Source organism: Lissotriton helveticus, chromosome 1_1 (genome assembly GCF_964261635.1).
Source record: "Lissotriton helveticus chromosome 1_1, aLisHel1.1, whole genome shotgun sequence".
Lineage (NCBI taxonomy): Eukaryota > Metazoa > Chordata > Amphibia > Caudata > Salamandridae > Lissotriton > Lissotriton helveticus.
In genome coordinates this window covers 2,062,598,479-2,062,622,415 of record NC_136057.1, presented here as the reverse complement: position 1 = coordinate 2,062,622,415, position 23,937 = coordinate 2,062,598,479, and the positions used below count along the sequence as shown (strand labels likewise).

Below are 23,937 nucleotides of genomic sequence, written 5' to 3'. Positions count from 1 at the left end.
TAACTCATTCTGGTTCCATGCAATCGACCATATACCCCCTGGGATCAGGGGTGGTAATCGCGAATTGGAGGTTAGACAAAGAGAGGCAAGATGGATCTGTCGCCTCCGGGCGACCCAGAATGGCCATAATACAGATAGTGAACTACACTATTTTTTAACATAAAAATGGGAACGATGTTATCCACCTTTTTTGTCTACTTTTCCTGCAGTCCTGTCATTAGCCCACAGGAATAATATCATGAGTATGGGTGGGACAGGATTGACCACAATGAGTTACGATGGTGATCCTATGGCATTGACAATGCCTTCCCCTTGCTGAACCACTGAAATTGTCTGTATTACTATACCCTTCTCTGGTCTCTATTTTTTTCTGATGTACGTAAAATTTATTTACATTGCCTCTATTTTCGGAATCACTGAAACCCATCATGAGGTATACTTGGGGGTTTGGCTGTTTACTTATTCCACTTCTTACTCTGAGAGTTCCCCCGTGATGGGGCTGTCTTGAAGTTGTACATCTAATCTTCTTGAGAATACTTCCGTGACTACTAGGCAATCGGCTGATATGCTAGAGTTTTTGCGCCGCTTTTCTTACACACTGTTCCCCTTCTCTTCGGTTGAACTCTATACTGTTTTACTTCTTCAATTTGGCCACTGTCGATGCAACTGCCATACCTTTAGTTTTTTGATATCGATCGCACCCAATATAACATGATAAATTTTTGATTTTGATTTTTTATTTTTTTTTATTATGTTACATTCTTGATTTATTATTTCTTTGAATTGTATGATGGTGATAATGCTGGGCACTTTAATATACCTATAAGCTACTATGGTGCCAGTTTGATATGTCTGTCCGACTTTATCATTTCCTTTGCGTTTCTGCTCTCAGATAAAGTCCCTCTGCTGTATCGCCTTTTCTCTTTACCCTTTCAACATTGCCCAGGTTTTTACCCTTCAAATATGGCCGCCGGCAACACATTAGTTATGCCGGTAGTTTCACTTCTGGCGAGAGTGCTCGTTAGTTATTTTCAAGGGGATATCTTTTTAGTACTCTTTTTCATCTGCCTATTATGGCTCTAATAATAATTATGTGTGAGATATAAAATTACACTGCCCGGTCGAGGCTACCACGGTCGCCTTAGTTTGTCTTAATTTTCGACTATCAGTGGGAGTGGTGATGCGCATGGTGCCGTGTATTTATTTCAACTAACATGGAGGCATACGACTCCTGTCTGTTTTCATTATCTGCGCTAGAAGGTAAGTCCACTTCTTACCATGGAAGCTCTGGTAAGTGCCAGTCGGGGATGTGGGACTATTGCTTGTTACTTCCCCATTACTTCGCTGCAATTGGGCCAGGCACTCGCACCATTGGATTATCGGGGACGCAGGACTATTGCTTATTATTTTCCCTTTACATCGATGCAATTGGGTCAGGCACTCGCATCATTGGATTATTCATACTGCATGCCTGGTGGCGTGTCCTGTGGTTGTCGGACAACAGGACACTGCATAGCGGCTAATGTGTTCTACGCGTTGGCACACTATGGGGGCGCGCACGTAGCCGGGTCTTTCTTTTGACTAATCTGGATAACTCTGGGCCTGCTGCCTCGACTGCTTGCACATGTCTTTGGCGACTACTAGAGGTTTAAGCAAGGGACTAAATCTGATTACTTTCATGTTGAGATTTCATATGTAACATGTTTCTATTTACAATTTTACTCTCTAGACTGGTTATTGAATATTGACCTGTACGTCGACTTTAATGGGAAGCTTTGCGGTGTGATGACCTGGTAGGTTACTGGTGTACTTATTTGGGATATTCCGGAACTTGACCATGTTCCTTTTAGTTCATAATGCTTGTTTTATTCTTCATTTAGCGTATCTTCGGAGGCTCATTAAGCTCACTAATTTATGGAGATTACTGTTATTATGTAAAACGTTTTCTGATCCCTTGATCCTATTTAGTGTCCCTGCTGATTATTGTTGTTTTCGTTCCACACAATCAAAAGATTCTCAATACATGGTATCTCTTTTTGTGTTTCTTTCATTACTGTGTATTAGTAGGTCGTCTGAGGAGTCCGTCACTTAGCAGAGGTGTATTATTATATTCACCCACTGTTACCTAATACTAATCAGGAGCGGCAAAGAATTACCTTACTAAGGTGAGAACTCTCGCTGATCTAACAAACCCCTTTAAGAAGGGTGGGGTTAACGTTACTATGGGAAGGACCAAAATCTAAATAACATTTTGGCCCTCATTTCTCCCCTTTCATTAATGGTTATTATACGGATATGGAGAGAGGCTCTCTCCTCTTTGCTCGCTACCTGAGCAAATGTCCCCAAACCTACCCTGGACGTATTCTGCTGTCCTTGTACTATTTATGACTTCTTGTTTTTCAGCACGACGAAACCATGTTTGTTTTTAACATGTCTCCATAAAAATATACCGATAGGACTACTGACTATCGGGTGAGCATGATTTTTCACTCCTTGCAGGGCATATTTCTGCTTTTCTTTTTGGATACTCTTAATTGAACCTTTGTCACTTTTTTATTTAGATATACATTGCCAGGATGATGAAATTACTTGTCATTTGACAAATCTTTCGACATAAATACGGACTCTTACCGTCCTCGGGTACGACTGCAAGAAGTCCACAAACCAGACAATTAGGTGAGGCCGGTATCTATTACTATCTTTATGATTCTTTTATTAAGATTTTTCTCATATTAGGGTATGTTAAGCTTTAGTAATTTTTTTAAAAGGATTCATGGGTCCAGTGTGTTTTTGCACGAAGTCAGTGGATTGTATCTATCGCTCCTTTCTTCTCTTTTCCTCCATTTTTAAGTGATTTCTTGCTTCTTTTCCCCACCTTTTTTCCGTTTCTTCTTCTTCCCGTATTTACGTTGCTTTTTATTTATTTCCGTGCCATACACCTGATATTCTCATTTTCTGTTATATTATATGTGTTTATATATAAGTTTTGTTACAGATGCAATGAGCCTTCTTCATATGTTTACCTTCTTTTTTCTATGACTGTAATTCTCATATATTCCCACCATAATTTTTAAACGTATTGTTTTGTGATGTTAGTCTTTCCGATGTATAATAGTCCGTTTTCTCTGTATACATTCACAAAAGGATTGACAGTTTTGCCCCAGTTAGTTGCATATGTAGGGCCCTTGGGCCCAATCATGCTATTTGAAACTAGAAATAGTACAATGTGTGACAATCTGTATTAGACTTATCCAAACATAAGGTGTAATTTTCCTTTCTTTTACTGTGATTATAATATGTGTTTGGCCTTTTTAAAGCACTGTTTTTGTATGATTGTAGTTTTGTATCTCTTCCTTTGCCAGTGTCTCTGTTGATGACTATCTTAATGTGATATATGGTATACTTTTCTGTTTTGTTATAGTCCATATATTTGTATATTTATGTGTTTTTATAATTATTTGCAGCCCTGACGAAGTTTCCTTGGCACTGTCTAACGAAACGCGTTGGCTGTGTGCCGCTGTTGTTATCCAATAAAAAGAAGAACCTTCAAAGAATTCACTTCTCTCTCGACTGTTTATGTAGTGTACCTTCCTTTTGTTTTTTTATTCTTACTATCTTCAATCGTGCATGTTCCATCTAAAAGCCATTGATTGCAAGTGTGTTTGTCTAATTAGTTCAATGGAAGCAAAACTTGACTACAACACCCAGAATGTTTTTGAATATCATACTAAAGCGCAGGACTAGAAACCGTTGTTATGACTTGGAGGGAGGGGGTAAAGCTGAGTAGTTTAATCATAGGGCAAGGAGTTGGGTTGGTTTCAAGTTATGTGGAGGCAATAATCCTACATGTGCCACTCAAAAAACCTCTGCACGTGCATGCCATTTCTTCTTTTAAAACGGTAATGGAACCTCCTGTCCTGGAGTCCATCCTCTGTTGGTCTGTCTATCTAAGTGAATGATGTCGTAGTGTTGTATGGCGAACATGAAAGAGAACATATATAATTGTGACGGTAGGATATGGCACTCCACTTTTTTGTTCTTCTTCCGTGGTTGTCATAGATTGCATGCATACCAGATGGTATAGAGGCTTTGGCTCAGCATCCATGTTGTAGCTTTATGTTGATATGGTGACAAACGTTAAAAATGAAATGTGGAAATAATGTTTATCCTAAATGCCATTACAAGTTTGTATGTTAATAGATTTAAAAATCACTTTTGGAAAAAATTTAAATAGCCTGTGATAGAAGGCTGGAATGGGCAAAATGTTTAAAATTAATTGTCGAGGTTTCTGGCAATTACTCATATTTTAGATGACCACTGTCAAAACGTACATTTTCGTAAAGGGTGTGGACATGCCAAATTTGAGAGGAAACAAACCAGTTGCCTTTATTTACTGATAGTTTTGTAATTTGGTACTTGATACTTTTTTCATGTCCAGTGGAATTTGTGTAAACTAGTTATTTGAAGGAGTGGCTTCTTGGCAGTGAGCTGCCACATTAGAAAGCATCAGTGTTTCTCCAATCTTGCCTCCGCTCAGTAGGAATCTGTGGTATCTCGATAACGCTGACAAGTGAGGATGTCATATCTAATTGCACGCTGAAGCTATTTACATGGTATTTTTGTCATGCCAGCTCAAAGCTGTTTCTCAAAACTTTATCTCTAAATACTGTTTGAAATACTGCGCGACTTGCGTTCAAACAATGCCGTTGTCCTGTGCTTTCTTTTTATTTTTTCAGCTAATTCTTTCAGAGTCGTCCAATAGGATATTCCTGGTGGAAACTGCAAGAAAGGTGCTCTCTACTTTGATTGCGAAGGCTAGAAAGGTATAGCAAAGTGTGATTTTTCCTATTTTCAGCTTTTATTGAACCCCGCTGTTAGATTTCAAAGTAAAAACTGACATGGCCTAGCAACTCCTACTGTATTTTGCTTAGTGGAGATATATTACAGGTATAATTGAATTGAAATCAACATTAGCCTGGGAAAGGATGTGTAGCTAAGTTTAACAAAAAGTATTATTTATTGCAACGGAGCCTGAAAGACACCAGTTAGTCACTTCTCTGGCTCTCTCATATTTCCAACTTTCTGGGAACATTAAGGTTAAAACGTAAGTGTATAAGGAACTCTTTGTACAGCTTAATTATTTAAGCTGGGCCTGAGGACCAAACTTAAGGGAAACGACATGCACATTTTTACCTTAATTACACTATATATGCAACCTCACACTTAGTTTCCTTTTAGCTAGCTATCGAAGAGATGGCCCAAAATCAGAAATCACACCTAGATTCTGTGGAGCATGTCACCTTATATAGCCCTAAGACCTATACTTGAATGTTAAAGGAATTCCACTGCTTCACCTTGCGCACTGTCCTGAGGAATAGCATTTGTTACAACGCATGCATTTACAACACATGCCATTACAATGCAAGTCATCACAACGACTTGCTATAGGGGGGGTGCTGGAGTTTGGAATAGTATAATTTACTATTCCATCTCCAGTGTGTGCAACATTAGGGAAGGTGTTGGATTGAAAATCCAACAAATCCAACACCTTCTGCCCCCTACAAGTCATTGTAACAACTTGCGTTGTAATGGCATACGAAGTAACAACACGTCGGTGTAATGGCTTGCGTTGTAATGGCATGCGTTGTAAACAATGTGTTGTAAATGTTGTTTATTGTCCTGAGCCATCTAATCCATGAATAATATTTCCTTATTTTCTGGGAAACGTTGTGTGCATGTACAGAGAAACCTGCAATTTGAGACACAGGGAAGGATTCCTTGAAGAGGCTTGGGGCCAGTTATACAAAGACATGTAGCGGTCACAAAGCCTGCAATTCGCTAAATCACATTGCTTGTGAATGCTACATTTTTTTTTTTAAATGTGCCAAAACCATTTTGTGATTTAGTAAGTATTTACCGAATCGCAAAAAATAGAATTACAATTTCATAACGAATTGCAATTAGGAAGAAGCGTGTTTAGCGCTTCTCTTCCAAATTGTGATTCACAATGCTTTGTGTCAATGGTTGCAACTGCAGTTTTGGTCAAAAACCATTGATAGGTTACCCACTACACAAAGGGGTGGTAACCCATCTACATAGGCGAAGGGGTCCTGTTGGACCTCTTCTACTTTGTGAAGGTAAAAAAAAAACATGGGCGTGGGCAGGGGTCCAGTGAACCAGTTGTTGTCAAGGATCATGTTTGCGGCACCCTTGACCAGTAGCAAATGGGTAATTGTGTGAACATTCCAGCATAATTTCATCTGTGCCTACATATGTGGAATTACACAAAAGTTGTCAAACTCCGATTTTTGGCTATATGTGCGGATTTAAAAGTTTCCTCATGCATTTCTCAAGCATTAGTGCTTCTCTTGTTATTTCCTTATGGAAGGACAGTGAGCATAAGCAGGTGATACAGTGGAGATGGAAAATTCAATTGTAAAACATCATTATGCACAGAATAGTGTTAACTTAAGCACTGCATATTTATTTGAAGCAGAAATCTGTAGTGCAATGCTACTGTTCAGTTGCTTACGGAGAGAGGAGGTTTATTAAAACACTGGGGCTAATTCACAAAGCATTTTTGGGCTTATGAATATGTAAAGGAGTTCTAAAGGAATATTAGAAGACATCTTTTTTAGGTACTATTACATACTTTGTGAATCATCATTGAGACATCCAGATTCTTATCAGTAAAAGTGCAAAAACAGCACACTGTTTTCTATTAGTGCTACATATATATATATATATATATATATATATATATATATATATATATATATTACCTACTGGCGGTCGCCAGTAGGTATATATAGTTAGGATTTTTTCCCTATGGGATTTTTGAAAATTCTATGTCTAATAACTTTGGCGTTTGTGGACGGAATTGGCTGAAATTTTCTGGAAAATGGCACATTTTGTTTCTGAGCAGCCCCTGAAAATTTGGGGGGGTTCGTCCAGGGGGGGCCGAGAAAAAAGGGGGGTCCCAAAACGTGTTTTTAACATTGAGTTTTCCATAGGGCGGTTGGCCTCACTTTTAGCCCGAACGGCTGAATGGATTTGCACGAAACTTGGCAAAATTGTAGGGACTGGTAGCCCGATGTGCCTTTTGTAGGTCTCAATATATGTGCTTCAGTGGATTTTGAGAAATTAACGTTTAAAAAAAGATATATATCTGTAACAGCGGACCGGGCAGCGCTCCAGTTCGCGTACTTTTCGCGTAACGGAACTTCGCGTAGCGAAGCTGATTGGCTCTCCGGTGTCTGTCAACATTCTAAACAGTCCGGAGCGGCCGCCATCTTGTCTCTCGGTAGGATTGAGAGACAAGAGGAGGCCAAAACAAAGGTGGAAATAACCATAAGGGGGCATAGTAGATCCTCCCTGATCCCCTAGGTTTAATGTGGAGGCTTTAAAAGGGCCCCGCGGGGCAAAAATAAATAAATATTTTTTTTGTTTTTTTTCGTGGGTAGCGCCCGGTCCGCGAACCGGGAAGCGTTCTGGGCAGCGTACTGCAATGAAAAATGAATGAGACTTTTCAAATGCAGTATGTCAATTGATTGTTGGTTTTGTTGATTATTTTTTATTTTCTTTATTTTTTAAGCATTTTTTTTTATTGTGATTGTGTTTCATAATTTATTAAACTTTCTAACATTTCATTGTCAGAAATTTCATAATTATCATGGAATATACATTGTAGTCTCTGAGGGTGTAAAATGTCCTCATTTGCAAGGAGGTTATCTACTGCTTGTACACATTGCAGTAGTTCATTGTCCCAAGTTTCATCGAAAAATTCAATTTGATCAATTGTATCAATCAATTCTTGGCTGCTCTCTTGCAGGTCCATTTCAAAAGAAACTTGGTTTTCGCCTTCCATTTTGCCTGAAATTTGGATTAAAAACATATATATTAGTAGAGATAGGGCAATGTTGGGAATAATTTTAGATAGGTATTTTTTATCAGTGAGTTTATCTTTGGGCAGTGTATAGTATCAGAGTGGAAGTAGGAATATAAAAAAGTGTATGTGATTTAACGTAAGTAAATTCATAATTATACAAGAGAAGCCTAACTCCATCCATAACTATAACAGAGAAGTCTCTCTAAATCTATAACTACTACAGAGGGATAGTATATATCTATCAGAAAAAGTTTACCATATTAACTTATAGTGTACTATATACTTCAGTTTTAAAAATAAAAACTTACCTTTAGAAAGAAGTTGAAGGAATTAGTGAAAATACTATTGAAATGTACAGCAAGAAGTAGTAGTCAAAATGGCTGTGTTTTCTTCTCTTCCTTTATATATATTCAGGTATATAACCAATGAAATGTCAGGTAAAAAAAGTAGAAAATGAAAGTAACATTTTCATTGGTTGTCAATTCCAACACTTCAGATGTGTTTTGTGAAGTAATTTACCTCAGGGTATTTAGAGAGGTCTACAGGCTAAATGACTAAATGGAATTCCAATCAAATTTGTGAAAATGGTAGGGATTGGTATGTAGTATGAGCTAATCTATATTTGGTGAAATTGTCTCCAGTGGCTTTTCTGTGAACTACTTTCCCACCTTTTTTGATGGTGCGCTTCCCAGGGAGCGACCCGGTACGCGAACCGTTGAGCGCCTCGGTTCGCGGACCTTAAGCGTTCCGGGAGTCCACCATTTTGTGTTTCGGTCGAATTAAGATACAAGATGGAGGGCAAATAATGTTCAGAATGGGTAGAAGGGGGCACGGTAGAGTTATCTTGACCCCCTAGGTTTTGTGAGGGTGGCTGAGGAGGCTTATATGTGCGAAAAAAAACATTTTTTTAAAAAATTTCGCGAGGTTAGCTCCCGGTTCGCGTACTTTGTTGAAAATTAGTGAAAAATGTTAGAGTAAAATAATAATTGTGAGTGATTAGATGTAGGGTAGCTCTGAGAAGAGCTTTTGGGTTTATGGTACATTTAGGTACTTATAAGTAGGTACCAATGCACATTCTTAAATTCAGAGTGAAAATTCTGTTGCCCTCATCTGAGAAGTGAACTCCATCTCCTCTGTAGATATCTTGCATGTAGTAACGCAAGTTATTGTTGTACAGGGAGCCCATTCCATGGTCTCTCATGTAAGCTGAAACAGATTTGTTTACATGCTTCCTCGACTTCTCAATTTGTGGACAAAATTGCTTGGACCACCTCCATTTCTGTCTTTGGCATATATTTGAATATACCAAGGCAGTCTGAGGAAAAAGTGCCATTAATTGCTCAAAGGTGTCCTTTAAAAGCATTTCCAGACCTACACCAGTCAAAGTGCCCAAGTCATTACCTCCACAGTGCACAATTAACAGGTCAGGTTTGGGCAAATGCATAAAGGTTTTCACCAATGGTATCAATTGGTGACATTTTAATCCTCTGTGGCCAAACCACTTAATTTCCACATCTTGTAAATTGAGGTTAGGTAAATTCCTGTTTTCAACGTACCTTTGAGCCCAGTGAATATAACTATGTCCAACAATCCAGACAGAAAACATGGTGAGAGAAGGTTCTCCTGCAGTCAGATGAAGTGTGGCAATGAAATGGCAGTTGAAAAAATGAGAGTGTAAAATGAAAAAAACTGTGGAGTTTCTGTGTTCATGAAGCAGTAACAGTGATTGGTGGATTTTGATTGCTGAAAACAGAAAGTTAGGGTGCACGGATGTGTTCTTTGAAAGATGTATTTTGAGTGGTCAATAAAAAATCATTAAATGAAAGAATGCACTGGATATGCAGGTGCACTGAGAGTTCAGAGTTCAATTGCAACATTGTTGTGTGAACTTGCAAACAACAGAGGTCTTCCAAGAGGTGGTTGCCATGCAGAAAAGGCAGAAAGGGCAGAGGGGGGATGGGTTTTCATTTGAAAAAAAGTGAGGGAAGAGTTTTGATTGGGTGACATGAGAGATATGTGTGAAGAATTACAGCATTTCTGTGCTTTTGATAGCTGCAGACTCTGGAGTGCATACCTTTTGCTCTGCTGAAGACAAATTGGTGTGTTTCTGAGACTGTTTTCAAACTCAAAGTATTTGCTAAGGTGAGAAAATATTTCTTTAATTTAGATAGAGAATAGTGTGCTTTAAGGAGAAAATTATGAATTATGTGGCGCAAATTGCTTGTAAATATGCTCCCACCTGTGCATGGAAAATTTAGATTTTGAATGTTTGTGTTACATAGCCATGTTAAAAGTGATACAAACATGCTGCAAAGGCAATCAAAAAACGCTTTTATGTGTCTTAAGGACATTTTAAGTAATTTTCCCATGTGCAGTGTTTTGAAATTATGATTTGAAAATCGTTTTTGGGGAAAAGGAATTGTTTTTAAATTTATGACAAGGACATAATGGTGTATGCTTCTTTATAAGGCAATTGACTGTCCCTGATGTTATTTTTCCCATTTTAATGTAAGACCTTTCTCTGTGGCGCAATTTGCTTGTAAATATGCTCCCACCTGTGCATGGTAAATTTAGATTTTAAATGTTTGTGTTACATAGCCATGTTAAAAGTGACCCAACCATGCTGGAAAGGCAATCAAAAAACGCTTTCATGGGTCTTAAGGACATTTTAAGTCATTTTCCCATGTGCAGTGTTTTGAAATTATGATTTGAAAATCGTTTTTGGGGAAAAGGAATTGTTTTTAAATTTATGACAAGGACATAATGGTGTATGCTTCTTTATAAGGCAATTGACTGTCCCTGATGTTATTTTTCCCATTTTAATGTAAGACCTTTCTCTGTGGCGCAAATTGCTTGTAAATATGCTCCCACCTGTGCATGGCAAATTTAGATTTTGAATGTTTGTGTTACATAGCCATGTTAAAAGTGATACAAACATGCTGCAAAGGCAATCAAAAAACGCTTTTATGTGTCTTAAGGACATTTTAAGTAATTTTCCCATGTGCAGTGTTTTGAAATTATGATTTGAAAATCGTTTTTGAGGTAAAGGAATGTTGTTAAAATTTATGTGCGCCATATGCCCCCAAATTTCTTTTTCAGGGGTGCAGCAGGGTGTTCTTGAGACACCCCTGCACCTTTGGAAAAATTCCTAATTTGCGATGAGCTAATTGCTAATCGCAAATTGCACCTTCATTCCTATGGGCCTCCTGGCCCATGGAAATGAATGGGTAATTTGCAATTAGCAATTTGCTCATTGCAAATTAGGAATGGTAAAGAATCGCTATTTATTCCTTAAAATTCGCTATTTAAGAAATGCAAAATAGTATGATGATACAAATGGCGGTTCATCTCTAACAAGATAAGAAGCTTAGGGATACATTTATGATGACTGGCGCAATGAAGTGGACATCACTTACTTCATTGGTAGAGCTTTACATGTATTATGTCCTCTGTATTCTTCATCAAGCGTAACTTTAATCTGCAATCCTGAGTAGGCCTCACCTTAAACAAACCTCTGGATAGGCCACATCTTATTGTCATCCTGAATTAATCATTTAAAATGCTAGGGACAGATTTATGATAGGTGTATGCCTCTTTTGCGCCACTTAGAAAACACTGTCCATGGGGAAATGACTTAAAATGTCCTTAAGACACATGAATGTGTTTTTTTAAAACGTTTGCAATTTTTTTGGGTCACTTTTAACATGGCTATGTGACTCAAACAGTCAAAATCTAAATTCGCCATGCACAGGTGGGAGCATATTTACAAGGAATGTGCTCCATGGGGAAAGGTCTTATAATGTAATATGGGAAAAATGACATCAGAGACACTGAAATGCCTTATAGAGAAGCATACACCATTATGTCCCTGTCATAAATTTGCAAACCATTACTTTTCCCCCAAAACGATTTTCAAATCATAATTTGAAAACACTGCACATGTGGAAATGACTTAAAATGTCCTTAATTCAAAATTTGCTATTCCTTATTTTGCGATTGCACTGAAGGATTTGCAAATTTTGCGAGTCCTTAAATGCAATGTATCAAACAAAAAATATGTAAAAAATGATATTAAGGATTTGGAAACTACCACCAACTTCTAGTTTGTGGTAATTTGCAAATTCTTTTCAAAAAGCATTTTTTTCTAAAAAACAAAAGGTCCCATATGACGCCCATACATGCCCTTAGGGCATGTATGTGTGCCATATGCCCCCAAATTTCTTTTTCAGGGGTGCAGCAGGGTGTTCTTGAGATACCCCTGCACGCTTGAAAAAATTCCTATTTTGTGATGAGCTAATTGCTAATCGCAAATTGCAACCTTCATTCCTATGAGCCTCCTAGCCCATGGAAATGAATGGGTAATTTGCAATTAGCAATTTGCTCATTGCAAATTAGGAATGGTAAAGAATTGCTATTTATTCCTTAAAATTTGCTATTTAGGAAATGCAAAATAGTTTGATGGTACATATGGTGGTTCATCTGTAACAAGATAAGAAGCTTAGGGATACATTTATGATGACTGGCGCAATAAAGTGGACATTACTTACTTCATTGGTAGGCCTTTACATGTATTATCTCCTCTGTATTCTTCATCAAGCGTAACTTTAATCTGCAATCCTGAGTAGGCCTCAACTTAAACAAACCTTTGGATAGGCCACACCTTATTGTCATCCTGGATTAATCATTTAAAATGCTAGGGACAGATTTATGATAGGTGTATGCCTCTTTTGTGCCACTGTGCGTCACTTTTATGATGCAGCGGCGGTGCTAATTTGCAATTAGCAATTTGCTCATTGCAAATTAGGAATGGTAAAGAATTGCTATTTATTCCTTAAAATTTGCTATTTAGGAAATGCAAAATAGTTTGATGGTACATATGGTGGTTCATCTGTAACAAGATAAGAAGCTTAGGGATACATTTATGATGACTGGCGCAATAAAGTGGACATTACTTACTTCATTGGTAGGCCTTTACATGTATTATCTCCTCTGTATTCTTCATCAAGCGTAACTTTAATCTGCAATCCTGAGTAGGCCTCAACTTAAACAAACCTTTGGATAGGCCACACCTTATTGTCATCCTGGATTAATCATTTAAAATGCTAGGGACAGATTTATGATAGGTGTATGCCTCTTTTGTGCCACTGTGCATCACTTTTATGATGCAGCGGCGGTGCTAATTTGCAATTAGCAATTTGCTCATTGCAAATTAGGAATGGTAAAGAATTGCTATTTATTCCTTAAAATTTGCTATTTAGGAAATGCAAAATAGTTTGATGGTACATATGGTGGTTCATCTGTAACAAGATAAGAAGCTTAGGGATACATTTATGATGACTGGCGCAATAAAGTGCACATTACTTACTTCATTGGTAGGCCTTTACATGTATTATCTCCTCTGTATTCTTCATCAAGCGTAACTTTAATCTGCAATCCTGAGTAGGCCTCACCTTAAACAAACCTCTGGATAGGCCACACCTTATCGTCATCCTGGATTAATCATTTAAAATGCTAGGGACAGATTTATGATAGGTATATGCCTCTTTTGTGCCACTGTGCGTCACTTTTATGATGCAGCGGCGGTGCAAAAGATTTGCTATGAGGCGACAACATTACAAATTGATGCATTTAGGCAGATATGTCATGGTGTAAAAAAAACGTACCACATGAAACCGATGCAGCAGTGATGCAAAAGATGCACCATGTCGCAAGACAGGCCTCACTTGGGGCCATATGTATCAAGCTAATTAGCATTCGCAAAGATCAAAATTCTACGAATTTCGGCCTTTGCGAATGTTAATTAGACAAATGGTATGTATCAAACAAGTTTGATGCAAAATAAGGAGTAGCAAAATTTGCTATTCCTTATTTTGCAATTGCACTGAAGGATTTGCAAATTTTGTGACTACTTAAATGCAATGTATCAAACAAAAAATATGTAAAAAATGACATTAAGGATTTGGAAACTATTGTGGTAAATTGGTGGTAATTTGTGAATTCTTTTCAAAAAGCTTTTTTTAAAAAAAACAAAAGGTCCCATATGACGCCAACACATGCCCTTAGGGCATGTATGTGTGCCATATGCCCCCAAATTTCTTTTTCAGGGGTGCAGCAGGGTGTTCTTGAGACACCCCTGCACCCTTGGAAAAATTCCTAATTTGTGATGAGCAAATTGCTAATCGCAAATTAAACCTTCATTCCTTTGAGCCTCCTAGCCCATGGAAATGAATGGGTAACTTGCAATTAGCAATTTGCTCATCGCAAATTAGGAATGGTAAAGAATCGCTATTTATTCCTTAAAATTCGCTATTTAGGAAATGCAAAATATTTTGATGATACATATGGCAGTTCATCTCTAACAAGATAAGAAGCTTAGGGATAGATTTATGATGACTGGCGCATCACCAGGGATGTGCCAGTCATCCTGCGCCGCTGTTCCGCCACCCATGGTGTGCTGCATTTACAATGCGGCGCAGCATGGGGCAAAAATGGCACAGATGCGTGACGCATCTGTGCCGTTAAGGTGGCGCATTGCTGGAGTTGTATCGCAAGTGCGATGCAGCTCCAGCAACGCTCAGGGGTGCACCATCTCCACAATGTTGCGTCAAGACCTATGCCTGCTTCAAGCAGGCGCAGGGTTTTGACGCAGGTTTTTCCTATCTGATTGTAAATGCGGCACACCATGGGTGGCAGAGCAGTGGTGCACGTTAACTGGTGCATGCCTGGGGATGTGCCATTTATCATAAATCTGCCCCTTTACATTTAAGTATGTGCAGGGGACACAGAGTCGGTGAGGCTTATCCAAGGTTAAGAAGAGATGAGTCCTGTTCAGTGAAAAATTAGACATAGGCTTCACCTGCTCAGCATCGCTGGACATGGCTAAATAATAGCTGCAAAATGTTACTCTTGTTAAACAATTTTACTATTATAATCTCTGAGATTTGTCTCTTACTCTGCAACATCTCATTGTTGTTATCTTTCTTTAAAGATAAAGACAACCTCAACATGAGCGACAATCTGCAATCAGTTGATTTTGACCTCATCATTGAACTTGTAATTGAAACATCAGTGGATGTTGATCCCTTGGATAATTTAAATCCTGAGGATGAAGAAGAGCGTGATGAGGATGCAGATTTGTCCGAATTATATGACATAGGATGGGAAGCTGACCTGCTTGAGCCTATGGAAATATAAACATTTATTTTTAAAATTTATAATTAATAAAAAGTAAAAAGGTAAACCGTTTAATTTAAAAATAAAGACACCTTCAAAAGCAGGTTATGTGTAGTGTCTTCAATAAAATATTAAAATATGCTCATAAAATTAGATCAGATTCACATATAAAATAGCATAGGTAACATAAATATAAATGTCATTTCTTTTCTGGTATTTCTGTATTGTAAATTTGCAAGGACTAAAAAATCTTCTATTTAAAATGTCAAGTAGTGTGTTAAGTTTTTGATCACTGTTATTGTTTTACTGTTTGGTAATAATGGTTAATAACATTTTTTATTATATTTTACCACAGATTCAACTGCAGATCATTTCAAGATTTCACCATGCCAACAATAGAAAGACAGAGAAAGGCTGCAAAACGTCAAAGACAGCAGGTGAAAGAAAATAAGCAGCAGTCCTCTAACAAAAAGATTTGTCAAGTCACGAAGAAAGCACCGGGTAAGAGCACAAAATATTTCATAAGAAATATGTGTAGTAAAAAAAATATTACTACAGAAAATGTTTCAGTCCATAAAACGAGAAGGAATTCAAATGGAAAGGAAAGGCCAATGAAAAATGTTACTGCTAGAGCAAGAGATAACTGTGCATGATAGTAGAAGGAAACAACAGTTTAGGGAGATTCGTAAACGAATGTTCCGCAACAGGATAATTGGCAATTTGTTAAAAAATATTAAGAAAGGTCAACAGAAACTGGTTTTTTATAAGAGAAAAAAAAAAGTTGAGAAAGTTATTGATCAGGCATTTGAAATTAAACGTAAGTTATTTATTTTGATAATCAATAGAATTAGGAAGCTAAACAAGGCAATTTATGATTTCAAAAGAAATAGTAGATGGAAGAGAATAGTTAATCGTAGTAATTTTTGTGAAGTTTTTTCTGGAGAATGGATGCATAGTTCAAGCTGTGAGGCATTTTTTAATGAGGAGAGTTATTTCCAGGATAATGATTTGGTGCATGCAGTTGACACCAGTGGTCGTGCTTATGAAGTGAAAGATGGTTGTCCAGTTGAAAAAGAAAAACTTGTGACAACAGAGGCAGAAGAGGTGTTAGGTAATGAGGTTTTAGGAAGACGTGCTAAGGGTCCTGTGTACACCTGGAAGTGTAGTAGTATTTGCAGTGTGCGACAGGATTCCATCAATTTGCTTTGTGATTTTGTACGGTCATTTAATAAGAAAAGTTTGAAGCAGAAAATAAGGTTGTTGCAAGAATTAGATCCTTGCAGAGTAAGAGAAGTGACAGGTTTGCATGGTCATTCACTGGCTTGTCTTTCCAGGAGAGTATGCCAGAGTGTTTTTCATCATTTCAGGATGCTAGCAGTGCATCATAATAAAGTGAGGAAATTAGTTAGAATGTTGTATTATGCTAAGAGTCCAGCAATTATGCTTAAACAATTATGCGCTGCTCTTTTGCATGGTTCTGAAATAGATGTGAAGAATATATGTGAAGAAATTGAGTTTTGTTACTTTGGAAGTAAAGAGGAGAATGTTGAAATTGAGCAAGAAGAAGAGGGTCATGTGGAAGATAGTGTACAGGTTTCCAGTACAGATAATTTCCAGAGGGAAATTGCGACGTTTGAGGTGAAATCAAGTGAGAGGCCTAATTTCACTTGTGTGTGTTGTCGACGCACTTATTATAAGAATCAGACTAAGTTAGTGGATTTATATGCAAAAAGTGAAAGGGAAAATAATAGTGAATGGAAGGATTTCGCAACATACTTGATGGTAGAAAATTGTTTTGATTTGGGATTGGATCAACGTGTGTGTAGTTATTGTTGTTGCAAATTAAATCAAAACCAGATGCCTGCTAGAGCAGTTCATAATAATCTGGAATTGGTTGAGATTCCTTCTGAATTAAAGGATTTAAATACTTATGAATCTATTTTGATTCAAAGTATCCATCCCTTTCAGGCTATTGTAAGAATGGAGCCAAAGACAGGGAAATTGCCTCCATCAGATTTACAGAGAGGATTAAAGGGAAGAGTTGTTTATTTGCCTCTAGATTTGAAGAAAAACATTAATACAATTGGAGTAGAGAAAGTGGAAGAGGAACCTCTGGTTATCTTAGTTAATGGGGTTCCGACAAAGAATAAGAAAATATGGCAAGATTTAGTAGATGTTAGGAAAGTTAAAAAGGCAACATTGTATTTGAAAAAAAATAATAAATACTATAAGAATGTATATGTTGCAGAAGAGGAAGTAAGTGAGGAAGAGGATAGCGATTTGTGTGCTGGTCAAATTGAGAAAGTAGAACCCTCTACTAGTGAAGAAATATATGAACATTATAGTGTTCATCCTTTGCATTCCAAGGAAGTCATGGGGAATGCTATTGAGTTGTTTCAAATGAAACAAGCCAAAGGGAGTCCCATTAGTGTTTGGGAGGAAAGTTTGGAAGCTCGGTGTTTCCCACAGCTTTTTCCAACAGGTCAGGGAGGAAGATATGATGAGGGACCTCATCAAATTCCTGCTTCTGAATACCGGACTTTGCGATTGTATGCAGGAGATGCTAGGTTTCGACAATGCATTCCTTATTTGTTTCATCTCCTGTTTGAAAGCGATCTGTCTGGACTGTCATATGCAGTGAACCACATCTTGAAAAGTGGTATACACATGCAAAACATCTCGGCAAGTGACTTTATGGATAAAGTCAATGTCCAAGACAGTATTTTGGATTCTCACCTGATTAATCTCATGGCGTGTCAGCGTGGTACTAATGAGTACTGGTACCGTCGTCATGGTGATTTAAAATGTATGTTGAGGAACTTAGGTACTCCCACATGGTTCCTCACTCTGAGCTGTGCCGAGTATGGCTGGGAAGACTTACTTGAATTTCTACGAGAGGCAAATGCTAACGTAGAAAACATCGAATTCAAGACACCCGGAGAACTGTGCTCTTTGGATCCAGTCAATGTATGTAGGTACTTCAATCATAGATTTGAAGCTGTGATGTCTTTCATCATGAATAAGAAGAATCCACCTCTTGGAGAGGTGTTGGATTTCTTCTGGAGAAAGGAGTACCAAGCAAGAGGTGCTCCTCATATACATATGTTGCTGTGGATCAAGGATGCACCTAAATTTGGAACGGATCCAGAAGACTCAGTGATGAGTTTCATCCAACAGTATTCTACGTGTGCTGTTCCAAACGCAAAGGAGAAGAAAAGCCTAAGAGAAAAAGTTCTGCGTTTCCAAAGCCATCGATGTGGAAAGTACTGCCGTCGTAAATTCCGAAACAAGGACAAGTTCTACACTAAATGTCGTTTCGGCTTTCCACGACCGGTGATTTCTAAAGGAAGAGTAAACAGTTTGATGTCTTCGCTGCGACACAATGTCATGAAGAAATCACCTAAAAACACTTACAATTTGAAGAGGAACGAAGAGTCCAAGTACATCAACGACTACAACCCGGTGATTTTGTCCATGTGGAATGCTAACATGGATATACAGTTTGTGGCTGATAACTGTATGGCTGTGGCTCGGTATGTGACGTCTTACATCACCAAAAAAGAGAAGACAGAATTGAAGGATATGTGGGAGGACATTTCCCATGAAAAGAGCCTCAGCAAGAAGTTGTACAGTTTCAGTCTGAAGATGTTGTCGCATCGAGAAATCGGAGCGTACGAATGTTCTGACCGGTTGTCTTCAGCAAGTCTCTATGCCAAGTCCAGGAGTATCGTTTGGGCGAGTCTTGGTCTTGCAGCAACGCGTAATCGAGTTCTCAAACCTGTGCGGGAAATTGAGTATTTGGCGGAAAAGGAGCCAAACAGTACCGACATTTTGAAGACCAACATGTTGGATACATATTATCCAAATCGAAGCAGTCACCTCGAGAATGTTTGTCTGTATGAGGTTCTGCAAAATTACATATTCAAGAGGAACATCAAAGAAGATACTGAGAAAGGAGTGTATGCTGTAATAGGAAGTGAGGGATGTCTGGTCAAGCAAAGAAAATGCCACTTGGTAAACCATCGAAAATTGAGTGGCGAATCTCCTGAAAAAAAGGAGTTTTTCTATTTAGCACTTTTGCAACTTTTCAAGCCTTGGCGTGCAGAAGAGGAACTGCTTGGAGATTTCCTCTGTTACGAAGACTCTTTCAATGCCGCCAAGGAGACCATAGAATGTCCTGCTTTTCCCAAATATGTAGAAATGTTGAATGCGGAAATTGAGCAGGAAGCAACGATTGCAGCCGAGATTGCCAGAGACAGTTCTCAGGACAGTCAGAGTTCTGCTTCATTGAGTCAGGATCCACTAGGAGGACCTGTTATTGAAAATGAAGCTGCCACTGCTATGAATGAAGTGGAAAGAGCCATGGCACATGCTCAAGAGGATGCGGTTAACTTAGAAGAGTTGGAAAGACAACTCAACGTTGAGCAGAGGAAAATATATGACGAAGTTACCATGCAAATTGATCATGGATTAAGTCATGATAAGAAAGAGTGCTCATGTACGTCGTTGAAGCCTGTCCGACTGTACGTGAGTGGAGAAGCGGGAACTGGAAAAAGTTTCCTCATTAAAGCAATTTCATGCTATTTGCAGGAAAGGACAGAGTCATCGCTGTCTTGTGTTGTCACTGCTCCAACTGGACTGGCAGCACATAATATTAAAGGGATTACTTTACATCGTTTACTGATGCTGCCAGTGGAGCATGACAACAAATTACAATATCACAAGCTATCTGGAGATGCTTGTTTTGAAGTTTCAAGAATCTTGAGGAAAATGAAACTTCTTATCATTGACGAAGTAAGCATGGTTTCCAATGTCATGCTTGCCTTTGTGCATTTGAGGATGCAAGAAGTTCTCAAAACAGAGTATGATGTGTTATTTGGTGGCAAACACATCATTGTTTTCGGAGATCTTCTGCAGCTGACACCAGTGAAAGGGCAACCTGTGTTCAAAATGCTCACGCATGAAGATACCAGGAAGTGCCTAGGCAGCATTGGCAACGTCAATATATGGTTAAACTTCAATTATGCTGAACTGCATGAAAATATGCGTCAGGCGAAGGATGAAGTTTACAAGACTATTCTACAAGATGTTAGAATTGGAAAAGTGACCGAGCATGGGAAAGAAGCTTTACATGCACGATTACTGTCAAATTTATATCCAGAACAAGATGTTGTGCCTGAGAATATTTTTCAGAAAATTACTGAGAAGAAATCTGGAATATGTTTGATGCCAACTCTTGCAGAATGTGCCAAATTTAACAACAAAATGTTGCATTTAGAAAAGCAAGAGATTGTGAAACTGGAAGCTATTGATAGAGTAGAGCATATGGGATCAACAATTATTTTGTCTGAGAATCTGAAAACAAAATTGGATTCATTAGAGAAGAGTATATCTAAAACTGCAGGTTTTGAAAAGACTCTGAATGTGTGCTTGAACTGCCGTATAATTTTAAGAAGGAATTTACATGTTGAAAGAGGTCTGGTAAATGGATCAATGGGTAATGTTGTTGATTTTGTGAAATACAGAAATAGAGATGGAATTGAATTTTTAAAAATTAAATTTGATGGCATTGAGGAAGTACAGCTAATTGCTCGTTGTTCTGCTAGATTTTTGCTTGTAAAAGACTTATATGTTCGCCGTAAGCAGTTTCCTGTTTGCTTGGCATATGCGGTGACAATCCATAAATCGCAAGGTTTAAGTGTAGACAGTGCATTGGTGAATATTGGCAGTTCTGTGTTCAAGGAGGGTATGGCATATGTGGCATTGTCACGAGTTAGAACTTTATCGGGATTGTACTTGATTGAGTGTGATGTCACAAACATTTGTGCGGATCTAGATTGTGTTAAGGAATACAATAGGTTAAGAAGAGAGTATGCGCCACATTTGCCTCAGTATCCTTTGTTTGAGAAACGTGTGGTAGGCCGGAAACGAAGAAATGAGAACAATACTGGGGAGGTTGTAGCAAAAAGACAAAAAGTCAATGAACCTAAAATTACAAGCAGAAACAAAAAGGATTCTGTTGAAGATGTTGTTGGTTTTCAGTTTGAAAACAGTTCTGGTGTCAACTGCTATGCTAATGTAGTGGTTAATGTTTTGTTTTCTCTAAAAAATGTAAAAGAAGAGATTGTGGTCAATTCTGATCAAAGATTTTGCAGTTTGTTAAATTCTGTGTTAGAGAAATGTAGCACTGATAGAAGAAACATAGAAAGTGTGTCTGAAATTCGAAATCTGTTAGACAGATGTTCAGGCCAAACACAATTCTCTCAAAATATTCAGCAAGATTGTCAGGAGTTTTTAATGTATATGCTTGATGTATTACATGCTGAAGGTGTAGATGTAGATCAGCTGTTTGGGCTTTCTTATCAATGGCAGCATGACTGCGAGAACTGTATGGTATCAAGTACTACTAGTGTAGACTCAGAAAGATTTATATATTTAACTTTGCCAGACAGTAAATCAGTCTCCTTTAATAAGCTAGTAAAAGCAGCTGATCACAACATGGAGTGTAGCCAATGTAAATCTGAAATGATGTCCACATTATTTATACGAACATATGGCCAGTATGTCATTTTAATGTTCCAACGATGTAGGCCTGATGGAACAAAATTGACAACTTTAATTAAAAATTTTGTAGCTTCGCAGTTGTCAATATCAGGAAGGACTTTTGTAACTGCAGCAATTATATATCATGACGGCCCTTCAATAACATCAGGACATTACACAGCTTATTTAAAGTCTAGAAATGGCTGGTCATTCTGCAATGATTCTGTTTTAATTTTCAAAAAAAATTGCCGTATGACCTTAAAAACTCTTACCTGGTGTTTTTAAAACCAAACTTTTAGGGAAATAATCTCGGGATGTGCTCTGTGGAATTTCAAGAAGTTCTAATGGCTCCTACACAATTTGGCCTTGAGGATAAGTGTGGTTCAGAGACATAACTTCTAACCATAGGACTGGACGTCATGGAGAAATACGTGCACTTTCAATGAGTTCAGAAAAACTGTTTCTTTTTATAAGCTAATTGAAGCAGCCAATCAAAACATGGAGTAGAGGGAATGTAAGTCTGCAATGCTGTCTACTGTTTTACATTGCTTTGTGATTAAAAGTGATGTAGAGAATTAAATAATTGTAGTAGTCATAGAGGTAGTGTAAGTCTGCTTCATAGTAAGCAGTATCAGTGTCATAGGAAATGTAGAACATGACTGAGCAAGAAGGGGAAGATATTACTATTCCAGGATTGTGAAAATGATCTTCAACATTTTAATTCTGAAAGTTGCGGAAATGCCAAATGACGGGATTGGCTTACAAGAAATCCAAGAGTTATAAATGGCTCTGACCAGATTTGGCCTTGTGGAAAATTGTGGTAGAGAGCAAGAAGTCATTTATTGCATGTAACGTGTTTTTAAAAACGATGGAGATTTTCTTTCAGAAAGTGGCGGGCTGAAAGTAATAACAGCACAAAAGAGTGTAAGCTGTTCATAGGACATCCTTGGACGTCATGGAAAGTAAGTTAACTTTAAGGAGTTCTGAATTTTGATTTCTGATGTTGTATGGGTTTTTTAAACACAATCATTTTGATTGTGTTTTTTTTTCCCCGCTGTTACATGATGAATACCTTCAAGTCACTGTTTTTAGTGAAATTTGATACATTCTGAGAACAGCAAAAATAAACCATTTAACATGTATAATTAATGTTCTACTTTTTGTACTTATGATATACATTTAGAAATGTGAGGTAGATATGGAGAAACTGAGGCTTCTGTAAGTGTCAAAGTTAATGCTTACAGTGCTGCACTTCTGGGTACAGTTTTTTTTTGAAAACTGAATAGGCCTCACCTTAAAGAAACCTCTTGAAAGGACACATCTTATTTGTATCCTGAAAGAATCATTTAAAATGTTAGACACAATTTTATGATGGCTTTACATCTTTTTTGCGCTGCTATTGCATCACTATTGTGAGACATCAGCAGTGCAAAAGATGCACCATGTTCCAAAATAGGCCTCACTTCATCAGCATCAAGATACTGTTTGTTTAAAATATATATCTTTAGGATTGTGTAGGGGACGTATAGCAGCAGAGGCTTCTGTAAATCTCAAAGTTTTTGAAAAACTGTTTCTTCTTGAACCTTTTCCCTTGTCTTTTCAAATTTTTAAATACATGTTTTAATATTTTTGAAATGTTTCTTCTCTCTTTTACAGATTGAAAGTATGAAAAAATATTTGAAAAAGATAACAAGAATTATAAGGTAAATGTTTTCTACTCTTTTAACCCGCAATCCACTGCTGATGATGTCATTGACTATGTCATGAATGATGTAATAAGTGGACATGACTTACTTCATTGGTAGGCCTTCACATGTATTAATGCATACACTGCTGCACTTCTGCGTACTGTTTCATATGCTGAACTACATCTGCACTATGAGATACCTAAGCAAAGGCAACACAGGTGATGTGATTTTGAAATGAGCAAAAGAAACTCCACGTTTTTTAATTACATTACTTGTGTTTTCTAAGTTTACGAATGACATTGTGCAGATGAACTTTAGGTCTGTCTATGGACACAGAAGAGGTCTGGCCGTTGTTCAAGAGTGAAGTGGACATGTTTTACTTCAATGGTAGGCCTTCACATGTATTATCTCCTCTGTATTCTTCAACAAGCATAAATTTGATATGCAACCCTAAGTAGGCCTCATCTTAAACAAAATTTTGGAGAGGACACACCTTATCGCCATCCTGAATCAATCATTTAATCTATCACATTTAACATCTATTAGTTCTACTGCTTCATTTCTTTAATCCTTACTTTCCTGCGTTTGCTACTTCTCTCATTCCTTTCTCTATTACTTAATTATTCTACTCCTTCCAGTATTTTT

At 37.7% G+C, this 23,937-nt stretch overlaps 1 protein-coding gene across 1 annotated transcript in view; it reads left to right on the top strand.

Moving 5' to 3' along the window:
* The window catches only part of MIGA1 (mitoguardin 1), a 694,793-nt gene that overhangs the window by 412,187 nt on the left and 258,669 nt on the right, over positions 1-23,937 (top strand). Inside the window, exon 11 of the mRNA XM_078659267.1 lies at positions 4,737-4,823. Within this exon, the coding sequence (XP_078515393.1) occupies positions 4,737-4,823 (87 nt within the window). The remainder of the gene's footprint in view (positions 1-4,736; positions 4,824-23,937) is intronic.